Source organism: Capricornis sumatraensis, chromosome 1, assembly GCF_032405125.1.
Source record: "Capricornis sumatraensis isolate serow.1 chromosome 1, serow.2, whole genome shotgun sequence".
NCBI lineage: Eukaryota > Metazoa > Chordata > Mammalia > Artiodactyla > Bovidae > Capricornis > Capricornis sumatraensis.
In genome coordinates this window covers 33,696,348-33,720,954 of record NC_091069.1, presented here as the reverse complement: position 1 = coordinate 33,720,954, position 24,607 = coordinate 33,696,348, and the positions used below count along the sequence as shown (strand labels likewise).

The window sequence follows — 24,607 nt, the reverse complement described above, 5'->3', positions numbered from 1 at the left end:
CTGGAAAACTCCCCAGACTTAGCCTGGTTCCCTCTCCTTGTGGCTCAGGTCTCCGCTCAGATGGCCCCTCCTCAGGAAGCCTCTCCTGCCCACTGTTCATTCTTGCTTTATTTCTCTCATAGCCCTATCACAATCTAAGGGGTTGTTAGTTTCCCTATGGGCCTCTGGTTCCATCAAGGTAGGGCCTTGTCTGTCTGGCTTAATCCTTCTGTCTCATTGCCTGGCTCAACAAAGAGTTGAGTAAGTAAGCCACACTGTGCAGCTTGTGGGATCTTAGTTCCCCGATCAGGGATCGAACCTGCACCCCTGCAGTGAAAGTGCAGAGTCCTAACCCCTTGACCACCAGGGAATTCCCTCCAGTATGTTTTTGCTCTCCCTGTAGTGTGTAGCAACCAGGTGTTAAAGGCACATGCCAGAGCCTGCTGCCACTTGCACCTCCTAGGACAGGAGGGCTGAGAGAGACTTGAGAAGGAAGCAGCCTTCTGGGGTGCGGCCCGGCAGCTCCCCTGGCTCCCAGTCAGCACTGGGGAGACCCCCAGGCCTGCAACCTCAATACAGGCTTCAGATCCTCCTTTGGCCCCTGGCCAGCCAAGTGACCCCATAGCATACAGAACCTCACCAACTTCCGTCTTCCCCAGGGCTCTGTGAGGACGATAAGGGACAGTCACTATGGACACAGACTAGTGAAAGAAGCTGCTCAATAAATGAGAATAGAAGCTCAGACAGTTTACCAGAAGATGAGAGGAAATTACTGACTGTGTCTGCTCACATCCTACCCTTTCTTTCAGGCCCAACTTTAAAAAGTAATAATATTGTTTCCCCTTTAATGAGAATTTATTGTGCCAGGCACCTTTCTAAATTAGAGGTTTTTATATCTATCATTTAATTTTAGCCTTGCAATAATACTGTAGAGATTTATTATTCCCATTTTACAGATGAGGGAACTGAGGCTCAGAGTAGTTTTATGACTTGCCTAAGGGGATGCAGCAAGAAGTGATGCAACCAGCCCACATTCTTAACTATGACATTGTAACAACCACCTAAATGCCACCGCCTACATGAAGATTTCCTGCCTAGGGTTCTCCTCTTCTAAATACTCCTAATTCATATTACCTCTCTGATGGCATCTACCCAATCTCCCATGGTGTGTGTGTGTGTCTGCGTATGTGGCAAATATTCATTTCTTGAAAGCTGACACCACATTCACCCGTCTTTTCCAGAGTCAAGCTGAGCACCTGGCATCCTGTAGGTACTTTACTTGTGTCTGTCTAGTAAATAAGGATTGAAGGCTCCTGGGTTTCTTCTGCCAGTCTCCGTCTCCATGGAGGGCAGATGATGAAGAATGAGCAGCCACATTTCCAGAGATATAAACTAGCTCTATGAGAAAGCTTCTGAGCTGTTTACCTGGGAAAGGGTGTGGAATGACGTGGGTACAAGGACCAGGAAGCTAACACTGGCACTGAGACCAGAGGGGATGGCTTTGAAAAGATACTCCTGAACAGCAATACTGAGGTCTGTGCTACACTTCATCTTTCTAGATTCACTTTCCACTCTGCTCTCCATCCCCATGGAAGATCGGAAGAAGTGGAGGGGATGGTACAGGGGTACTGATTCCGTGTGTGTTGGGCCAGGACTGGTAGCGGCTCTGTGGTTACTAGCCTGGATTCTGTGTGATCCTGAGTGGTTTCCACACACCCTGACCTTGTCTTTGGAGAGTCTCTTTAATAGACCCTCTTTGTATCATCCTGATTTGATTGTGCCCTTGGCTTCTGCAGGGACAGGATGGATGGGAAGGAATGCCCTTTACTGTGCTCTTTGAGCCACTTCTTGATGTCAGACTCTATGCTTACTCATCTCTGTGTTCCTACACCTGGCATAGTCCTTGGGCCATGGTTCTAATAGCTAACACTTATTGAAAGCTTATTATGTACAAGGCATTGTTATCTGTATTGACTCAAATAATCCTCACCACAATCCCATGACCATCATCCTCAGTTTACAGATGAGGAAACTGAGACACAGAGAGGCTGAGTGGCTTGCCCAGGGACACATGTCTTGTGAGCCTTTGGCGGATCTGGAAGGTTGGCTCATGATTCTTGAACCTGCTACTGGGCTGCCTTTCTGTTCGCTCTTCTGGGGATGATGTCCATTGGCCTCTGGAACTAAAAGAATCTATTTCTTTGCCCACTCAGGGACTCAGGTAGAATGGGCAGAAGGTGGAATGCAGGTTGCCACGGCAACCAATTACTTGGTGCACAGCTGGTGAGCCCTTGGGGCCGAGGTTCTGCTGCTGGCAGAGAGAAGGGTGGGGTTGGCATGGGGCAATGCCTGAGGTACCAGATGCACTGGGAGGATTTGGAAGAATACCAGGTGGGTAGGTCAAGCAGGAGATTCTGGGCAGTGGTGGGAGCTTCCCAAGGCAGGTGGGAGGGGTGGGAAAACTCTCACTGTAGTCCCTGCCTTCACTAAACCTACATCCATGTGACCCACACTGGCCCTCAGAGGGCCCCTCCCGATTTGTTTCCTGCTCCAGATCCCAGGGCTTTCGCCTTGTCTCCGATTCTTTCTGCAGGCCTGTACCACTGTGCTCCCTCCCAAGGCCATCAGAGATGGGGTACTGTTTCCTCCTCTGCCACCACCTCGGGCATCTGCTTCTGAGGGCTAGGAGCCTCCATTCCCTGGTTGTTCAATGAGAGTGTCAGCTTTTCCTCCCAACCCCCGAAGTTGCCCACTCCCCAGAGGGCCAGGGCAGGGCTGGACAGAGTGGGCAAGTCACCTGTCTGTGGTTTGTTTCAGGCCTTGACCTTCTTGACCAGGAATGAAATCCTGTGGTGAGTAGAGGGGGCCCCCTTTCCCTCCCATTGGAGCTGAAATCTTACCCTGGTACAGCCTCACTCTGGTCCCTGAATGTGGTCCCTGCTCAGAGCTACAAAGTCCTGGAGATGAGGCTGGCAGCAGACAGGCAGAGACCCCAGTCCCGGGTCCAAGGTCATGATTCCCAGGGCCCGACTACAGTGAAATGTCAGATTGTAGGTTGCTATGGGATCCAAGGCAAGGTTTCTTCATAGAACCACAGAGATGGACAGGGCCTCCCTGGGATGATGAGGACAAGGAGGAGAGGACTTGGGAAACAGGTCTGCAGCGCATGCAGCTAGGTGGTCCTCTAGCTGGGTAAAGCTGATGCCCCGCTGAATCCCTCTTAGTCCTCCCTTCCCTCCCAAGCTTCGCCTCACTGCCTCCCAGCATGGTGGGTGTAATAATGCGCAGTCCACCCCCTGTTCTTATGCTGGTGATGGCCAGAGAGGAAGGCTCCAGGCCAAGACAGCCAACACGAGGCTCCCTCACGGGGCCGCAGAGGGAGTAGACAGCATGAGAGATGTAAGAGCACTCAGCCTGGGCCAGGTGCTCATCAGAAACTCATGAGAGGAGGAAAGGGGGTCTCCAGGCCATTGTTGGTGGGGTGAAGGGAGGCTGGAGTGAGGAGACTGCCCTGAGATCCACAGAACCCTCTCACCTCTTTGTCTCTGCTGGACTCACCCTCCCCAGACAACACCCAGCCTGGAGGCTGCACTTCCCACTCGGGGTCCCCGGCAGGGCAATGATTCTGCCGCAACCATGAGACTCTCCTGGCATGGGGGTGGGGGGTTGGTGAGTGTCCAGGGCACAGGAAGTGATGGAGACCAGGGATAGTCACCGGGTGTCATCGCTTTCCTTTTAAAACGAGTGTTTGCTCATTTTAGAAATAAAGAAAAATATGACACAACTCTACATCCTACTACTTATGCATCTCACTGATATTTTCTAAAAAAGGAACACTTGCATAAAAATGAAATTAAAATTGAAAGGTAATATGTGAGCATGGCCAGAAAATTAAAATAGCATAAATATTCTAAAAGAAAAGTAAGCATCTCTCTCCTTCCCAGGCCTTCTCCCTGATGATAACCCTTGTTCACAGTTGGTTTCTCATCAAGGCTCCCAGAAAAAATTTTCATAGATAGATCTACATAAATATCCTTCAAAATTTTTATCTCATTCACACTGCAGCATTTACCAATTTATAGTGTATCATTATACTGTTCTGGACCTTTTTTCAAGTTTTCATGTTGGCTATCTTTACATAAAGCACATAGAGATCTCTCATTCTGTGACTATGGGACATTCTTTCCTATAGAGGAAATGTCATTTATTTTACCACCTCCCCCATAACATACACTTAAGTTGTTTATGACTTTTAGTTCTATCAATAATGTTATAGTAAACATTTATGTAAAAATAGCTTATTCAATTGATAAGCTTTTGAATTGTGGTGCTGCAGAAGACTCTTGAGTGTCCCTTGGACTGCAAGGAGATCAAACCAGTCAATCCTAAAGGGAATCAACCCTGAATATTCATTGGAAGGACTGATGCAGAAGTGCCAATATTTTGGCCACCTGAGGCAAAGAGCCAACTCATTGGAAAAGGCCCTGATGCTGGGAAAGATAGAAGGCAAAAGGAAAAGAGGGCGACAGAGGATAAGATGGTTAGATAGCATCACCAACTCAGTGGACATGAACTTGAGCAAACTCCAGGAGATAGTGGAGGACTGGGAAGCCTGGTGTGCTGCAGTCCCTAGGGTTGCAAAGAGTTGGACGTGACTTAGCAACTGAACAAAAACAAAGCTTATTCAACAAGTGAGAGTAAATCCATAGGAGAGATTTCTAGCTGTAGGAATGGTGGGCAAAGGGTGGACATGTCTAAAATGTCAACAGGAAGGACAGGATTGTTCTGCACTAATTTATCCTCTCTCCACTTCAGCATGACCATGCCTGCTCCTCCTTCCATCTAGAAAGCTCAAACGTTCTCAGATGGCCTTCTCTGGATCCCTAGGGCCCCTCACATGTGCCCCATCCCCACCACCAATGCGGTGGTGGGAGTTGAGTGGGGAAGTCAGGCAAGAGAGAGGAGAGTGGGAGGGAAGCCCTTCCATCTTCGTGTGTTCTCTATTGGCCTTTGAGACAGATGTTCTAGTAGGGAGCTGTCAGTAGGGACTCCTCTTTTCTGAACTGCCCACACAGGCCATGAGACAGCCCCTGCCTACCTCCTGTTTCACACTTCTCTCCACCCCTATTGAAAGTGAGCCCCTCATGGGAGGGGCCTCACCTCATCCGTTTGTGCTGGGGAGGCAGGTCCCAGTGAGAGGCCAGCAAAGGCTCCACTTCAGCCCAACTTCTCTAACCAACTTCTCTCAAAGCCACCTCCTGCCAACCCTGTCTTTTGTCAGTGCCATGCCTAAGCATGAGGGCCTGGTGCCTGGCCCTTGGGCAGCCTCTGCCCATGAGACTCCCACCTTTTGGGCTCTAGAACAGGATGGGTCAGTGCTGGAGGAGGGATGGGGATGCCAGTGCTCCAGGAAGGCAGAGAGGAGGTGCAGTGGCTGAGTGTCTACTCTCTTTGTGTTTCACCATCATGGAGACTTTCAACTGAGGCAGAGCAGGACTGGCACGAAGGTGGGGACAAAAATGCTAAGATGTGTGGGGTGATACCAGGGAGAGAGCTCTTTGCTGCTTCAAACCAAGGTGAGTCTCCAGATTAGGAAGACCACACTCTGGGGAGCAGCGGAGGGTATAGAACAGCTGCCAGGAGCTGTGAAGAATAGAAGAGAACGGGAGAAGGACTGGAAGCCTGCTTCAGGAAGGGAAAGGCACTTTGACCTGGCCATTGCACTTGAATCAAGAGGGCATGGATGAAATAAACGTGGATGGACCCATCCATCCATGGCACTGTCCTTAGAGAAGGAGAAGTTTTATGTTGGATGTGGATTAGTATCTCCAAGGTATATTGTAAAGTTAAAAAAGCAATGTGCCATAGCTTCCAATGAACATGGAGAATTGAGCTTTTTAAAAAAATGTATTTTCCCTACTAAAAGGACAGCTAGCATTAGAAAAAGAGAAAGAAAGAAACTCATAAGGGAGAACTCAAGAGATGAAAGCAGATGAGAGAGAGAAAAAAATTTCCCAAGTGGAAAACAAAGAGATCCATGATACAGACTTAGAGCTGAGAGTTGAAAGCACATTGCTTGAAAACAGGGATTGGGATGATGGACTCAAGGACCCAGAAAGGCCCCTTTCTGAATGCCAGGATGAAGGCTCCAATGAAAACAAAAAGCTGGCGTTCTATGATTTCTCCTCTTGCCCTGCCGTCCACTCAGCACCCCTTCCCCAGCCCAGCAGAGGACAGGAGCTCACCACGAGGAGAGAGCTAGCCATGCAGGCTTCTGACTCAGGACCACCAGGAACAGAGATGAGCACGGATGAGCTGCCAGCCAGCTCGTTACAGACTTGGCAATTGCACATGAATTGAAACCTGAGAGACACTACGTATTTGAAGGAAAAAAAATTTTTTTAAGCCTACATTAATTTATTTCAGGACACCAGAGGTATTTAGAAGATCTTAAGAACATCCACAGAGGAAGAAAACAGAATACATACAGAGGATCGGGAAGTAGAATTTTGACTTGTGCTGGAAGACGGTGGCCAAACACCTTCAAAATTCAAAGGAAAAAATTCCAATGTAGGATTAAGTCATAGCTAAACTATGAATCAAGAGTGAAGGTGAAACAATACTTTTTGATATGTGACTTCTAAAAACAATTACCTCATGCAGGCAGCTTCTGCAGCGTCCATTAAAATTATCAAGTAAACTAAGTTCTTCATTAAAATTAGTGAGTAAACTAAGAAAAGAACTCCCTGATAGCTCGGCTGGTAAACAATCTGCCTGCAATGCAGGAGACCCTGGTTCGATTCCTGGGTAGGGAAGATCCTCTGGAGAAGGGATAGGCTACCTATTCCAGTATGCTTGGTCTTCCCTGGTGGTTCAGATGGCAAAGAATCTGCCTGCAGTGCTGGATACCTGCATTCGATCCTTGGGTTGGGAAGATCCCCTGGAGAAGGGAACGCCTACCCACTACAGTATTCTGGCCTGGAGAATTCCATGGACCGTGTAGTCCATAGCATCATGGTCCACGGCATCACAAAGAGTTGGACACAACTGAGCAACTTTCACTTTCAAACTAAGGAAAAAAGAAGACATAAGAATCAGAAAACAGAGGGCCGCAACACAATGGCATTTCAAAAATGAGAGTGAAGAGAAACCCAAGGGTGACAGTGCAGCAGGCATGAAAAGCAATGCATCCAGATTAGAATTAAGGAGTTAGGAATTCCGGGACTGATAGCTCCAGGAAAACAAAATGAACCTATGGATGATATAAGGTATATAAACACACGAAGAGGAACTTCACAGTTGTGCAGAAAGTTTGAGAACGAAATAATAACACAAACACTGAAACCTAAGCAAAAGAAAAACAAAGAGTCTTGCAAGAAAGAAAATGTAATCACGTTGTACTAGGGAACTCAGCTGTGAGCAATGCTTGAATAATACATATATAATATGTACTAATACATACATGTAACAATAATATAAATACTGAATTTTGATTCAGGAAAATCATTTTATACTAGGATGTTAGGGGAAGAAGTAGTATATATGTGCTGTGCTGAGTCGCTCAGTCGTGTCTGACTCTTTGCAACTCCATGGGCTGTAGCCTACCAGGCTCCTCTGTCCATGGGGACTCTCCAGGCAAGAATACTGGAGTGGGTTGCCATGCCCTCCTCAAGGGGATCTTCTCAACCCAGGGACTGAACCAAGGTCTCCCAATTTGCAAGCAGATTCTTTACCACTTGAGCCACGAAGGAAGCCTGAAGTAGGTTTTCAGTTCAGTTCTGTCGCTCAGTCGTGTCCGACTCTTTGCGACCCCATGAATCGCAGCACGCCAGGCCTCCCTGTCCATCACCAACTCCCGGAGTTCACTCAGACTCACGTCCATCGAGTCCGTGATGCCATCCAGCAGGTTATAGATAGAGATAAATTCTCTCTTTTTTAACAGTAAGAAGTCACAAAATAAAGTCTGCAATGAAAAAATACCAAGTGGGAGTATCAGCACCATCTCTAGAAATACTATGCAAATATTAAGGAAAAACCAAGAGAAATAGAAAAACTTTTTTTTTTTAATTCAGCCTCTAGAGAGCAGGGGTAAAGAAGTGGTATAGAATACTGTGTATGAATACTATTAATTATAGTGCTGTCGGCTTTTAAAAACCTATTTCACTCTTACTTTGGTAAACTAGTCTGGTACACATAGGGTGCTACTTTTAGTAAAATGAAGGGCTATACATGCACGCATATGTACACACACACAGAGAATATCTTAGGAAGGATACACACACACATATAAGCTGATCCTAGGTTAACTCCTTGGAGGGACAGGAGCACGGATTACGTTACGGTTAGTGTCTATGCCTTGTCTGTAAAGGGAAGGGGCAGCTTTGATATGGGTTCCAAGCAACACCGGCCGTGGCTCAGGGGGCAGATGGCAGTGATGCTCAGGGGAGAGAGCAGACACCCTGGGCTGCCAGGGCTAAATCAGGCCAGACTAAGCCCTGGTCACTTCTGAACAAGTTTCCAACATCACCTCTGACACTGTGTTGTGATTTTCCTATGAACGTGACAAAGAAGTGTGGCTTGGATGACAGTACATCTGGATAGATTTGGCCAGCTGAAAAAAAGTATCCAAGAGACTGATAAACAGGGGAGCAGGGTGGCTCTGCCCATGTCTAACGCTTTCCCACCTTCTTATCTGTGACTTGCATGGGACCAAAAGGCCTGGTCACCAGATCCGCAGATGACACCTAATGGGAGGGGCAGACCACATGTGACAGCTTCTTCCTCATCCACGGCTGCCTTGACTCAGCTCTCTAAGAAGGGGTCTGTCCACCCTAAATGTCTAATCTGTGGGAATCTTCTTTCACATACCGCTGGTCTCTCAAAGAGCAGGGTCCCCTTCGTCCTCAGCTTCCAGGTTAGCCCTCTCCGACTTTGGTTAAATTGCTGTTAAATTGCCCCCCACCTTCCAGATGTCTCTATGGAATCAGTGCACAGCCCCTCTGGGGCCCTTATCTTCACCTGAGGCTCTGGACCCTGAGTCTGGGACTTGACTCAGAAAGGGAACGTATGGCTTCCTTTAGATCTCCATGTCTGAGCCTGGGTCAGCCTGACTCAGTTTGAGCAATTTCAGAGTATATTAGATTGCTCATAGACGGCTCCTGGCATGATCTTGGGCTGGATGTAGTTCTGGTAAATGGGATCCTGAAGCTTTGCCCCAGTTCCTGCTCAGGCTAACCTGACCATGAGGCCCCTGGATCCTCTGAGCACCCTTGAGGTCCCCAAACCTGCCAGTCTCCGTGGCCTGTCCTGGCTGTTAGCTCCTGGTGCACCTGGAGCACCAGAAGGTCAGCAGACAGAGGCTTGCTTCCTAGAAGTCAAAGGCCAGAGTCTGAGGCTCAACTTTTTCGCTTACTTGCTGTGTGATCTTCAGTGAGTTTCTTACCCTCTCTGAGCCCCAGTTTTCACACGTACAAAAAGTACGTATTCAACCTAATTGTTATTAGGTCAGTTAGAGGATCAGATCTGCACAGGTATTAAAGTGTTGCCTGGCACAGAAGTCGGTGCTGAGACTGTAATAGCTGTCATTTTCATGGTATTTTCATCTCCTTTTTGTGAATGAGGAAACCAGCTCAAAGAAATAAAGCTATTTGCCCAGTCACACAGCTTGGAACCAGTAGATCATAGAACCAAAAGTTACCTTTCCAGGCTAGAGATGAGGTCATTCATAAAATACCTGCAGGCCACTCCATGGTGAAAGGGACAATTGACCCCATGGGATGGGGGTGAAGCCCAGGTCGGGGAGCCCAGACTGGGATGGAAGGGGTGTAACTGGAGACTTTCACTGGAGCTGTGTTCTCAGTCCTACCTGTATAATACAAACACAGAAGCATGTAGAACCTATATGTGCCTGGACCGATGCTAGCCTTGAATGAGAATCTCTACAGCTGATCCCTTCACAAGCTCCCTGTGTGCCTCTGATGCGGGACCCACCCAGTCAAAAAAGGCTAAAGTGGAGGGTCTCAGAGGCAAGGGATGGACAGGATGCCAGAGAAGGGTACAGAATTCCTGAACTGGAGGATGGAGGGAGCTAGCTGAGATTCACTGCACAGACGGGACGTGGCAGACCCAAGGTCCTGCAGAGTCAGAGAAGTGGAGCTGGTCTCCCCCACTGTCTCAGCCTCCCCGCCCGAAGACAGCCTCTCCCCTTGTCTGGCTAGGTGTGGAAGGGAGACGCAGCTTGGGCTGCTTGCTTTCTGGCAGGCGAGATGTGTGAGCTTTTTAAATGGCTTTGACTTTTGAGTCCATTAGTGATTAATTCCGAGTTCCACTTAGAGCCAGCTGATCCATATTTGGAGGAGAACATTTTGTGGCAAGCCGAGAAACAGCCACGATTCATCTGCGGGCAGCCCACCCACTTGGCGGCCTGGGAAGACACGAAGTCTGGGCAGGGCCCTCCCCCTCCCCACAGTACCCCCTCCCGGGAAGGCTCTCCAGGGCGGGGAGGAGGTGCTGAGAGTCTTTCACCTGGGACCCTTTAGAGGTGGGCAGCACAGCCTGAGGGGCATGGCTTAGGGTTCAGATCCCCCTAGACCCCTTCCAAGCTGAAAGACCTGGCGCAGACCCCTTCAACTCTTTGAGCCTTGGTCTCCACCTCTATAGACATCATCACCCCTATATCTATCCCACAGGGTTGCTGGGAAGATTCATTGAGTTGAATGAATTCATTGGTTGAATGCACTAGGCACACAGAGCTTAAAAAACAAGAAGCGGGTGACCATGGCAGTGGGGTTCCCTCTCTTCCCACCCCCACCCCCCGCCCCCCACCCCCTGCCCGCAGCCCTTCTGAGACCTTCCTCTCTGGGCTCCTGGGGAAAGAGCTTTGGCACCTGCAGCTCTGGCTTCACGCTCACCCCTGTGTGACCTTGGGCAAGGTGAGTATTTTACCTCCTTGAGTCTCAGTCTCCTTCTCTGTAAGGAAGAGATAATGGTCCCTTCCTTGCAAGATGGTTCTGTAGGTTCCACCAGAAATGTCCACGCGAGTCGGCAATGTGCAGCAGGTACTCCTAGTGAGGGGTCAGAGTGGGGGACACCTTGGGTGTCAACCATACAGGTGCCCGGCCTCAGATATTTCTTTAAAATTAATAAAACTTACTCAAAGTCAGTCTGCCTTCTTATTACCCCACACTAGCAATTCTAACAATGACAGTGATCAAATGCTCCTTGGGGTGCCCCCTCCCCTGGAGGCCACTGGACACACACCCCCCCCCCGACCCCCACCCTGGGTACAATGGCTTTCCTCTCTCCTTGCTGTCCTTCAGTGTTGCCACCCAATCTTTTCCTAGAGACTATCTCCCTTCTCCCATTCTACACCCCACTTTTCAGCTCCCTCCCCAACCCCTTACAAGGTTGATATGGTCCATGCTCCAGAATGTGGGCGGGGAGGGCCCTGCTTTCCTGGCCTGGGGCAGTGCTCGCTCCTACCTTCTGCCTCGCAGCACCCACAGGCCATTCATTTCCCCCTCTGCCTGCCTGTCCCTCATAAGCTGAATCGCCTGGAGCAGGGAGGAGGCCCGCAGTCAGACATTGATTACTGGATCGATGAGGACAGTTGCTCAGTCCCACCGTCTGGATCCAGCTCACTGGCCTCGGATGGCTGTGTGGTTTGCTGGCTGCCTGGCCACACCCATGGAGTGACCTCTTTTTCCTGGGATGAGGGTGGGGCTGGACAGATGGCTTGGGGTGGCATCCTGGCTTCCCCAAGGCCCTGCTGGTTCCTCCATCCGTAAAGGAGGGACTGAAGGAAGGGAGGGCAGAAGTCCTTTCCAGTGCACTTGTAGATCATGTTCAGGCTACAGAGCATATTGGCTTATCTTTGCATCCCCCACAGCGCATGCGCTGGGCACACTGGAGCCCCAGGCATGTTTCTGGAAGGGCAGGATGATTTATAACTACCAAATGTGTGTCAATCAATCCTCCAAAGGGAGCCTGCAGGAGGCAGGGGGTCTGCTGGTCCCCACCTACAGCCCACTCCTGTCTCTCTTCTCAGCATCCACGACTCCTTCCTGAAGCTCTGTCCGCCCGGGAAGTACTACAAGGAGGCCACGCTCACCGTGGATCAAGTCAGCTCCCTGCCAGCCCTGAGGGTGAGTCCAGGGGGCGGGGTGGAAGGTATGGGGCGGTGTCACTGGGATCTGCTGAGTCTCGGAAAGTGCTGGTCTCAGTGTGCTCACCTGTGAAATGGGTGGAGTGGCGGGGTGGCTGGGCTCCCGTGTGCTCCCTGAGGCCCGTGTACCCCCACAGGCTGTGCTTTGCTCCAGCTGTCAGTGCACCCCAACCCCAATCTCCTAGGGACTGTCCTTGAGCACTGCCTTCTGTTGTAAAAAGACCCTGCCCTTCCCCCAGGGCGCCTGGAAGAGCCCAGAGGTGCACAATAAAGGGCTCCTGAAATTTTAATTAAACTTTGTGCAAAGAAGCAGCGTCATATGAACAAATCACAGAGGTGTCAGACTTGCTGATTTTTCATTTGGGTCTCGGCAGAATAATGGTTTGAAAGTGTCATTGTACAATGAAAGTCCATCTTCATTTCTGTCTGAAACAAAACTGGCTCTGAGCACAGTGGGCACCTCTTTAAAGAGGGCCCCGGGAGGTGGGTGCAGGGATGGAAGTGGAGGGTGGAGGGATCTTGAGGAAGAGACCACAGAGGGGTTGTGGGGGAGGGGAAGGGGCGGCCCCTCCCCAGTGACAGACCTGTTCTAGGGCAGAAACAGAAGGAAGACAGAGCCTGGGATTTGCAATAGAGGCTGGAGCCTAGAAGACAAGGAAACCAAAAGCGGGGGAGCGGAAGAGGGAGGGGATGAGGCAAGCTGAGAGCAGAATCCTCAACAAGGGGACATCCCTGGAAAATGTCCCGGCTACATAATGGGAAGCCTGTCCTCTTGGGACCCCTGACTCACACAGACACAGCCCTGCCCATCCCTACACCCACAAACACTCCTACTTAAGGTGGGGAACATCTCTCTAAGACCTAGACTATCCACACAGGGAGCTGGGGTGAGGGGCACCCAAAGGCCAGGCTGAATGGGGAGCTTCTGCCCTGTCGTCCAGGATGGGGGACAGTGTCACGGGTCAGTCCCAGAGTACCCAAATGCTGCTGCTGCTGCTAAGTTGCTTCAGTCGTGTCTGACTCTGTGTGACCCCACAGACGGCAGCCCATCGGGCTCCGCTGTCCCTGGGATTCTCCAGGCAAGAACACTGGAGAGGGTTGCCATTTCCTTCTCCAATGCATGAAAGTGAAAAGTGAAAGTGAAGTCACTCAGTCGTGTCCGACTCTTAGCGACCCCATGGACTGCAGCCTACCAGGCTCCTCTGTCCATGGGAGTTTCCAGGCAAGAGTACTGGAATGGAGTGCCATTGCCTTCTCCGACCCAAATACTAGGCTTGGGGAAAAAAAAGACTTGTAAACCGCCAGTCTAATCACTGTCAAATGCTCTCCACTCTGATTTTATCCTTTGGATAACTGAGTACCCAACAAGGGAAAAACTCACGCAGGGCCACGTGACACCGCAGAACCTGGAAGTCAGACAGGACTCTGACCCCCAGGGCCGGGCCTCCACTTCTAATCAGGGCTTGGCTCTGACATGTGCCTAGGACTGCCAGGCGCCCTAGGGAGCAGCTGGCAAAGACCCGCCCTGGAGGGCTGGCACAGAGGGTGTTGTGTGACCCGTGGCCTCAGCACTCTGCAGGGACCCAGCACACCACAGTCACGCCTAGGGGCTGTGATCTGAGCCCCAGAGGAGCAAGCACTGGACTGGATCAGAGGGCTGGGTGCAGGCCCAGCTCCATCACACTCCACGGATGACAGATCTCTCCTCTGAGTTTAATCTCCTGTCTGTACAACAATATGCGCACCCTGTGCATGTAACAGACCTGGCAGGGATGAGCCACGGTCCTCTGCACCCTCCGTTTTGTTCCCCATCCTCTCCTTTCTTCCACCTGGGGGCTGGGCTGGGGCTCCAAGGCTGGAGAAAATGGACAAGGGGCAGATGGCAGGAGCACATTGGCCATGACCCCGGGTGGTCTGGGGTCTACTTGACCTTGGGCTCATCATCTGGCAGTCAAGGGCTGGGCGCTGATGCAGCAAGAATGTGAGACTGCTGTAAAGTGCTGCAGTGTGTGAGGGTCTGGGGGCGGACCACCGTCCAGGGCCCAAGAGCCCCAGGAGCTTGTTCACAGAACAGTGGCTGGGAACTGAGTCGGCCGGGGGGTGAGATGGGGGGGTGGGGTGTGGGACGGTGGGTGATGTCTTGGGATGTGATTACTTTAATTTGACATTTCTTATTTCATTCTTCTAAATGGTTATTATTTTATTCTATCCTACAAATAAAAACCACATCATTGCAGAAAAATTGGAAAGCACAGAGAGAAAAGCAAAAGTGTGGTAAAAATCACCAGGTAGCCTACCTTAAAGAGTGACCATCATGACCATCTTGCCTTGTTGCCTTCCATACTTTCACTTTTAATGTGGATCTATGCGTGTTTATTGGGATCACATTGACTTTTTTTGTATATTGCTTCCCCCCTCCCATTTTGGATTCTTTGTTGCCTTTCCAACTGTTTCTGAACAGCCAGTACCATCTCCTGAATTGAGGACACACTGAGCCTTTGCCTCATGGAGAGAGCTAGGGCGCAGGGCACAGGGCCAGGAGCAGAGGAGCTGGCTTTGAACTCACTTGCCAGGCAAGTGACCTCAAGCAAGTCACTTCACAAGAGGAATGACTGGTGGTGAGGGGAAGCAAATAGAAGTCAAAGAAGACTGGGAGGCAAAGAGTGCAGAAGGGAGCTGTTTTCCTGCAGGTGAAAGGGCTGCTTCTAGGGGCTCCCAAGTGTAGGCCTGGGTCCAAGGATGAAGGTTTCTCCACAATACAAAGTAAGCACTTTGTAATCATCAGAGCTGTACACAGAGGAAGTGAGCTTCCTGTCACGGAAGGGTACTGAGCGGGAGCGGGCCAAGCCTTAGCTGGTGGTGTTTCGGCACACGCTTAGGTGTCAGCGGCCGCTGGACCGCATGCATTGGTGCCCTGCTCAGCCTCTGAGTCTGCGGTTCTGTTTCTGACCTGGAGCTTGGTCTTACTCTTCTTTGGGTCATCTACCGCAATATGTCCCAAACTCTGGATGTTCATAGTCCAGTGAAATCTGCTCCCCCTCCCAAAGTTATTATTTTGTGGGAGGACTAGCTAGAGATGCTAACTTTCCAATTTTGTCAAGTAAGGACTTAAGAAAACATGTCATCCACAATCATCATTTCACTTTGTAAAGATATTAATTTTACCAGAAGCAACAACCATTCTTTCCATACACATCCCTCTTTCATTTTATTTCTCTCCCTCTATTCTTGGTTGTCAAGAACATTGTCGCTGATCATTCCTGGTCCTCAGGCTAGCTTTGGGGGGTTAAGATCCAGGACTCAAGTTTCTCTCTGTGCCTTTCCGATCTTGATTGAAGCAGAAAACTGAGTTTCCCAAAAGAAGCAAGGAGAGGTTTGATGGGAGGTGGGGACCCAAGTATCCCCGTGTCCTCTGTGGTCTGAAGGATGGGAGCTGGGTGACTCACCCTGTGCAGAACACTTCTTTGGAAAAGCTTGGAGAACAGGGCCCAAGGGAGCTCTGGGTACCGGTATTACTTGGCTCAGGGTCTTGAGTGATCTGGGAAGAGAGTTCTGTTTTCCTAACTTGGATACACTCGTGGAAAAAGGAGGTTGGCTAACATTGGGAAGGGTCTGCCCATTGTGGAGGGCAGGGCAAGAGCAGCCTGAGCAAAAGAGTCCAGCAGGGACACAGGAAGGCCCTGCTCAGCCGGGGCTCACTGCCCCCTTTTACCCAGAAGTTTCTGGGTTGTTTTTTTTTTTTTTGTCTGCCGCTCTGTTTGGTGTATTTAAACATGAATTAGCTCAATGTTTCTGTTCTTGTAAATAACGATCTTCCTTTCTATAAACACTGTTGAGTACTGGCATGGTGTGACCCACGCGGGTTTCTAGTTTCTGGGACTAGGACAGCCAGCAGCAGGACCTGGGGGAAGATCTTGGGGTGTCCCGGTGGGGAGTCTGGTAGAAGCTCCCCTGAAGAACAGGGCTACCACATACCTCCAGCCTCTTTCCATCTCCCTTCTGGGGTTCCTACAGGCAGGTGGTCTGGGCACAGCCTGATCCCTACTCTGTTTTATCGCAGCATCAAATCTGTAAAAGCATCTTGAGGTTTGGGAACATGCCTGAGGTGTCAGGAGTTGCTCCAGGTGTGGCTTCTGAGGTTTCAGATCCAAGTCAGTTTCCATCTAGCCCCAGTGTTTCTGAGCCTTGCAGAGGCCTGCTATAGGCTGAGCCCACTTGCTTAGAATATGTGTGTGTGTTAGTCTCTCTGTTGTGTCCGACTTTTTGTGACCCCATGAACTACCACCAGGCTCCTCTGTTCGTGGGATTTCCCAGGCAAGAGTACTGAAGCGGGTTCCCATTCCCTTCTCCAAGGGATCCTCCCGACACAGGGATTGAACCCAGGTCTCCTGCATTGCAGACGGATTCTTTACCATCTGAGCCACGAGGGAAGCTTAGAATAGCTTGCAATGAACTCACTCCCAAGGCTATGGACAATGAAAAGCCCTCATGGTTATTCAGCCTCTCCAGAAACCGCCAGAGTGGGAGGGGCAAGGATGGGATTGTGTTTTTTTAATTAAAAATTATATATATACATAAACACACACATATATTGAAGAAGGAAATGGCAACCATGCCAGTGTTCTTGTCTGGAGAATCCCATGGACAGAGGAGCCTGGCAGGCTACAGTCCATGGGGCTGCAAGAGTTGGGCACAACTTAGTGACTGAACCACCACTATATAGTATTTAAATAAATTTTTTATGCAGGCTGAGAATCAAGTTGCCTTATGGGGACTGCCCTCCCCCGTTTCTCTTCTCTGGAGGAAACCATGTTCAGCCCCTTCTTGATAACTCAGCCTTTGATTTCTACCCCCGCACCCCCACTGCCCAGAGAAGAGGCTCTTTGCCTCTCCCACACCCACCCTGCCCATAACTCCCCCTTCCTCTGCCCTCCTAGTACAGGGCAGAGTACTTTACTCAACTCTAATAATTTCAGTTCAGTCACTATACAGTGTTTCCATTATCATGGCTGAATGTGCTACTCAGAGCTGAATCATGAAATAGGCTATGGTTAGTTTTCCCTTTTTGCACATTTTTTGTTGTCTTTCCTAGATTTAATCACTGCTTTTGCTTAGTTTTCTATGCATTTATTAGTAAATATGATACCAACCCCCTGCCAATCATCTCACTCTCCTCTAAAGGCATTCAGAAGGGAGATCTTTTCTGAACATTCCCTTTTCTTGGCAAAATTTCTCTTGGAGTCTTCCAATCCACTCTAATTAGGGCTGGCCAGCCCTCTGGAGCCTGGTACTTGTTGTCGGTCTGGAGTCTCCTTCCACAGTTGCCCAGCTTCTTTCCTGTCTTTTCCTCTCTCTCTCCTCCCTTGTTTTGGTGGAGCACATACTCCGGTAGCCTCCTGATGAAGGGTGCATGGGGGTAAGTGTTTTGACACCTTACATATCTGAAAATGTCTTTATTCTCTCTTTACACTTGATTGGGAGTTCAGATGGAATTGAATGATAGGTTCAATATCAACTTTGCTTCAGAGTTTAGAAAACATCAGTCTATTACATTTTCACTTTCACTGTTGTTACTGAGAAGTCCAAAGCCCTTCTGTTTTCTAATCTCTTTTTTTGTGATCTGTTTTTTGTTTTTTCTTTCTGAAAACTTGGAGGCTTCTCTTTGACACCAGTATTCTGAAATTTCCAGCAATGGGAGTTAGTGTGGGTCTTTTTCTCCAGTACTGGGCATGCAGAGGACCCATTCAGTGTGGAAACTGTTCTTCCATTCAGGGACACTTCCATGAATTATTTCTTTTGTAATTTCGCCTTCTGTCTTCTTTGTTCTCTCTGCGACTCAATATTCTTATGTTGTATATCCTGGGTTGGTCCTTTATGTTTCATCTCTTCTCTTGTATATTTCATCTTCATCCCTTTGCTTTTTCTCCGGGGAACTTTACTCAACTCTATCTTTACCTCCAGTTTAATTGTCCACTTCTGCCCTCATGCTTTTCATTCCCAAGAGCTCATTTTTATTCTCTGTTTATTTCTTTAAAAAAAAAAAGTATCCTTTCATTTTTCCTGAATGTAATGTCTTCTCCAATCTGTAATCCAAGGTGCTGTTTCCCATTAGCTTTGGGTCACCATCTTTCACATCAGAGGCCTTCCTTGAATCCTTAGTAACTATTTGCTCATAATTAAAAGTTGGGAGGGGTGCTGCTAAAAACCTGTTTCAGAGCTTGAGTTCCTGGGTGTGGTTTATTAACTCGGAGCTTCCCTGAAGGGGCCTTTTTTTTGTTTGAATGTTCACAACCACTCTAATTGTAAGAACCAAAAACTAGAAACAACCCAAAGGGCCATTAACTGGGTGGCTAGATAAACTGTGTACAAGGAAACAGTAGTCAGTAACATGTGATGAACTGCCGAAACGAGGGTCATGGCTGAATCTGACACGTGATGCAAAGTGGAAGGAGCCAACATAAAACACTAATCCCGTTTACTTCTGAGTACATGGCCTTCTGGGGAAGAGAAAACTCTAGGGCTGAAGAAAAGATCAGTGGCAACCAGGAGTTAGGGTTATGAGAACATTTACTGCAAAGGGAACTTCTGGGGGTGGAAGCAGTGTTCTCTATCTTGGTTGGTATGGCTGTCTCCAATGTCTAAACTCAGCGAACTGTAGTCTTTTTTTTTTAATTTCAGCTATGCGGTCTCAGTTGTGGCACTCAGGCTTAGCTCTAGCCTATAGGGTCTTAGTTCCCCATAGGGATCAAACCCAGGCTGCCTGGCTTTGGGAGCCTGGAATCTCATCCACTAAACCACCAGGGAAGTCTCCAAATTGTACTAAAAAAAAAAAGCAGTGAGTTTTACTTTATGTAAATTCCCTTAATAGGGGAGTTTCCCTGGCGATCCAGTGGCTGAGACTCTGCACTTTCACTGCAGGGGGGCATGGGTTCAATCCCTGGTCAGGGAACAAAGATCCCACAAGCCACGCCATGCAGAAAGGGGTCATTTCTTGAGGACACGCTGGAGAACAGAAGTTCTGGCTGCCAGGATTCTGGAGCTCAGTCAGGGAAGAGCACTGGTGGATGTTCAGACTCCAGCACATGTATATTGATTTAATTTCCAGTTCTCAGCCGTGGCTGACATCCCCAGAGCAGAGAGCCTCTGTTACACTCTCCTGGGAGAATAAACCTCTGTGGGGGGCTGGGGAGGGACAATCACCTCCCAGTGTCAAAAGCAAGGGAGGTCTAGAACTCCAACTGCTTCACAACACTGTCATCAGTCTCTTTTTCAGTTCAGTTCAGTTCAGTCGCTCAGTCGTGTCCAGCTCTTTGCAACCCCGTTAACTGCAGCACGCCAGGCCTCCCTGTCCATCACCAACTCCCGGAGTTCACTCAGACTCACATTAGGCTCTTTTTAGCTAACATCTATTTCCAGAGCAACCTGACATTTCCAGGTCCAGAGCCTTAGAAACTTCTGGGACGTAGAGCAGGTTGATAATGAGTTCCCTGCTGCAGTCTCAGGGTCCTGCCCTCTGGCATCTGCTGGGTCAGTTGCCTCTCGTCCACCTGCTTCCTGAGTGTGTCGCTGAGTAATGGCTGCTGTTTCCTTGTGCTCTCTCTGTTTCCGTGGGTCATGCCTCTAAAGACTTGTTTACGATAATTGTAGTGGGTGTCAAAGGGAATGAAAATAGATGCGAGTGTTCAACCTGTCATCTTTATAAAGGACTGACACCTGCACTCCTGATATTCAGCAACACGTTTTGAAAACGTTTCAAAAACACCGTCTCCTCATTGATGCTGCCTCCGAATCTTCCACACAGACAGCAGCTGTCCCCACACGTTTTTCTCCTGCGCTTTCCACAGCCAGCCTCCCGAATGCTCCACTTGGCTGGTAGCCTCTGAGCCTTGCGCTCATGCTGTTCCTTCTCCCTTCCCACCCCCACACCACCCTTCATCCCAGGCAGGCTGCTCTGGGAGCCCCTTCCCTTCCCACAGACCCCTGGGAAATGTCACTCCTTGGCCTATCAATTACCAGAGAACAATTCCCACGGGGAGGAGACATTTTCTGGAATCCGATGAATAAGGTTCTCACTCCTGGTCCTCAGTGATGCACCCTGGACGTGCTTATGCATTTATCATATGTTGTACACTAACCGAGGTCTTGGGGGCTTAGAAGATCTTTTCTCAGCAATTCAAGGTTAAGAACAAACAGGAGAATAGCAAACCCTGGGGGGCTTTGCAGAGCTCTGATTCTCAACCCCAGTGCTAAATACTGGGACCTGGTGGTCCCAGCCTACCTGGTAGGCACAGTCCCTCTCAGAGACCCAGCCCCAGACCTCTTGGTCATGCTGTTGGCATCCACTCCTAAATTCTGAGGATGCCAAGCAGCTTCTGGGGCAGCCAGGCAAGTCTGGGTGCAGCACCCTTCCCAAGGGTATGGGTGGGACCTCACTAGTACCGTCCTGTGACTGGGCCAGGGTTAGTGCTCAGCCCTCAGGCACCTGCACTCAACTCTCCCGACAGCCTTCGGCTGGCTGAGTTATTATCTGCATTGACAGCTGGGGAAGCAGAGGGTCAAAGGTGGTAAGCAAGTCTTCCAGTGAAAACTCTATTATTATAAATGACCATCCTGCTTTGTCTGGCGGAGTCCCCAGCTGGAAGGGGTCCCAAAGGCCCTTAGTTTCTCTTTTTCCATGGGGACACACGAGGAGAACTTGAATCCGCCTGTCCATCTGAGAAGAGATCAGGGTGCGAAGGGCAGCAGTGACTAAGGGGTCTGGGAGTTTTCCTAGTGTATTTTTGGACCAACTTTGTCAGAGCCTTCTCATGGCCACCACCTCCCTGCACCTCCCAAGGGCAGAGAGGCCTTGACAGATGAAAAAACTAGGGCCCACAGATGGACATGACTGTCCAAGGTCAAGGGCCCATCAAAGCCCGAGGTAAGGTTGGAACCCTCACCTCTGGCTCCAACAAAGCTTTCTCCACACTCCATGTTCTGAATTCCCACTGTGTCCTCTGATGGGCTCTGTCTGGGGTTTGCTCCTTGATGGGGAACTAGTCTGCCTGCCCCTAACATTCACCACCTCTCAGCTCCAATGAGCTTGGGGCTGTCCTCTGAGAGCACCAAATTTAGCCAGGGGGCAGAGAAGTGGGCACGGAGGGAAGGTGGCAGGCCAGCGGTGGGTGGGGGTGTCTTGGTCACCCCCAGCCCAGGCCAGGACAGCTGGACCCAGTTGTAATCTTCATGCTGTATTTAGGCCACTGCCCTGAACCCCTCCCTCACCCTCAAATAGTCTCCCTGGCTTGTTAAAAATAGAAGCAGATTGGATAGTTACAGCAATCCTACTTTCCAGCCCCAAATGTCCACTACCATTAGTTGTGAGCCTCATGGTTAAAAGTCCTATTCACTCTCTGCCTCACTGGCTCCTCACCAGATCTGTGAAGCACAGACCTGCTCTGCAGGTGAGGAAGAGGCGTCTAGATTAAAAGCTCTACCCACAGCCCCACAATTGCAAAGAAGCATTTGCACCCAAGACCTGTTTGTTCTTCATACTTCTCCATCTATTGGGGAGGACGAATTCAAGGCTTCCAAGCAGGCAACGCATGTGGGTGTATGTATGTATGTCTACCTGTGTGCACATGTGTGTAACAGGAGGAAGAAGGAGGATGGGAAGAAGCTGGGGGTCTGGCCAGTCAGTGATTAAGGCAGAATGCCTTTCCCGTCTCTGGCTGGGATGCTCCCAGAGCCTGCCCTTGGGTGGCAGGTCACACACGTGGGTCTCATGTGCGGGGAAGGCCTGCCCTTCAGTCCAACTCATTTCAGGAGGGCCCTTCCCAGAGCCCAGTCTCTCAGGCTCCAGCAGCAGGCCTGGGAATTGTCAGATTCCCTGGTCCCCAAGCCAGGCCCCACCCCTAATGCCCAGGGTTCCCGCGTGAACAAATGTCCCACTGAGAAAGGAGAGAGAACAAAGGGACGGGCTTGGCCTGCCAAGCGCCCCAGCCCAGCCTCCCAGGCTCCCACCCAAGGGCTCCATCTCGCAGGGCCTAAGGTCACTCTGAGCCTTTCATCTGTCCCTCCCAAGATAAATACTGGGGGTGACTCGGGGCCTCCCCAAACGGAGCTGGCAGCTTCAGCTCTCGCCCGCCCAGGGCTGCAGTCAGGGCCACCCCTGTCTGTCCAGCAGAGTTCACATCACTGGCCACTCTGCCCCACCCCCCACCATCCCAGCCAGCCCTGAAATCTGTGCCCGACTGGGCTCTGTGCTGGGGCAGTGCACACATAGCATCTCATTTAATCCTCAGAGCTATCCGCATTTACAGCTGGCAAGCAGAGGATCAAAAAGGGTCACGCAGATGAAGAAAGGCAGCAGAGTCTCAGCCTCCAGGGCTCACGCCCCCTCCACCAGTGGGAGGGTCCTGACTCCCTGATGTGGAGGCAGGGCTGGGAAGGCAATCTGGCAGCTGGCTCACTCCCCGCATTTTCAAGCATCATTAGATCTTTTTCTGACAGCTTCATCAGTTAGCAGGGCTCAGAATTGGCAAAAATCCTTATTTAGACATTCAGCCAAAGAATTAAGAAGTGGTTCATTTCAGAAAAAAGCTCGGTGATGTAGGACGCAGTCTCTGCTCTGGCCCAGCAGCAGAGAGACAGGATCTGGCCTCCAGCCTTGGCCACAGCGCAGACACGGCAGCCCTGGGCATGCCACGGCTCTTCCCGAGGCCTCAGTTTCCTCATCTTCCCGATGGATGTATAATGTCTCCCGCACAGGTAGTTAGGAGAGCCTGGACAGTGGGGAGAACTCTGGGTTCCAGTTCCAGCTTTTCCCTCCTCTGGTTGCCTGGCCTTGGGCCAATTCCTTCCTTCTTGGTCTCAACTTTCCATGTAGACTCCAGGGCAAGGCACAAGACCTGTGGCTTTTAACTTGGGGCAGTGGGGCTGGAGGGAGCCTGTAGGATGGCCAAGGGCAGCCCGTGCCCCAGTGCATGCCAGTGGACTATGCTATACCTGTAGCAGCCTCTGCTCGGCGCCCCTCGGTTCAGTTCAGTCAGTCGTGTCCGACTCTTTGTGACCCCATGGACTGTGGCACGCCAGGCTTCCCTGTCCATCACCAACTCCCAGAGCTTGCTCCATCTCACGTCCATCAAGTCGGTGATGTCATTCAACCATCTCATCCTCTGTCGTCCCCTTCTCTTCCTGCCTTCAATCTTTCCCAGGATCAGGGTCTTTTCCAATGAGTCGGTTCTGTGGTGCCCCTAGTAGGGGAAATGTGGAGCCCTTCCACTGCTTCCCTGGGTGCAATCTGCTTAACCCATATTTCACATGGTAACGGGGGTGAGGCGTGGGGAAGAGAACTGGAGAGACATTTGGCTTTCATTTGCACAGAGCTTGACCATTTCCCCACCACCTCACATGTCACCTCTTACTGGACCCAGCCAGTAAGTGGGAAGTAGCTGTGGTGGCTGTCTGCAGTTCAAAGCAAAATCAGAAACCGGGAACATTGATTGCAAGTCTTGCTCACCTTGCTCCATCTCCCATCACTTACTTCTCAGAGGTGATTCTCATCCAGCCACACCTACTCAGTGCTGTAATCGCTTTTATCAGTGACTTGAGTTTCTCTCAAATCTCCCAAGAGCACTTGTCAGGCAGTTGCCCCACCACCAGAGGGAAAACAGACTTGGGAACCAGGTGGGCCTGAGTCTGAATGCTTCAGGGCGAGTCACTCAACTCCGTGGAGCCTTGGCTTCCTAAGCTTTGAGATGGGAAAGACAAGTCAGTCCGCTTTTCAGAGCGCTGGGATCCAGTGAGACGCAAGTCCAGCCCTCCCCAGGGGCACACACTGTCTCATTGCTTCTCCCCAAGAGGGTTACCTGGGAATCAAGGTGAGAACGACTAGCCCATTGCTAGATGAGGAAGTGGAGGCTCTGGCAGTTGGAGGGCCTGTCCAGTGTGGAGCCAGGGATGGCCGGGCAGGGAGCAGGTGCCCTGCAGCACCAGCTCCCCTGGGCTCTGCCCACTGGGAAAGGCATTCACGTGGCAGAGGTGGGAAGTGAACCTGGGCTTCCTTCCAGAGGTGGTGCCTCCTCCCTCCCGGCTGCAGATGACACTGATGGGACCTTTTAGAGTAGAGCTCACACCCGAATTCCCTGGGGGGCCCAGAGGGAACAGGCTGCAGAGGGCTTTGGGACATCCTTGTCCAGCACCCTGGTCCCAGTCCTGTGCTCTCAAAGCACAAGATAAACAAACCCCATCTCAGCTTTTCAAGATTCCGGGTCCCCAGGGGCCTTCTCAGCTTTGCTGGCTTGGGGCTTTATTCTACTCATGTCTTTTCTGATAACTTCATTTGTGCCCCCAGAGACCTCAGGCTTGTTTAAAAATAGAATAAATAATGTTGTTCCTAAAGTGCCCCCTCCCCACTTTGCGCCTCCTAATGAGGTGCTGGCTGGGCTGACTGGGGCTCTGTTCCCAGGATTTTCAACTCTCTGC

At 50.3% G+C, this 24,607-nt stretch overlaps 1 protein-coding gene across 1 annotated transcript in view; it reads left to right on the top strand.

Annotated features, from left to right (window-relative positions):
- Window positions 1-2,316: 2,316 nt before the first annotated feature.
- CIB4 (calcium and integrin binding family member 4) overlaps window positions 2,317-24,607 on the top strand; it is a 52,981-nt gene continuing 30,690 nt past the window's right edge. Inside the window, exons 1-3 of the mRNA XM_068986651.1 lie at window positions 2,317-2,370; window positions 2,797-2,831; window positions 12,026-12,122. Of these exons, the coding sequence (XP_068842752.1) occupies window positions 2,317-2,370; window positions 2,797-2,831; window positions 12,026-12,122 (186 nt within the window). The remainder of the gene's footprint in view (window positions 2,371-2,796; window positions 2,832-12,025; window positions 12,123-24,607) is intronic.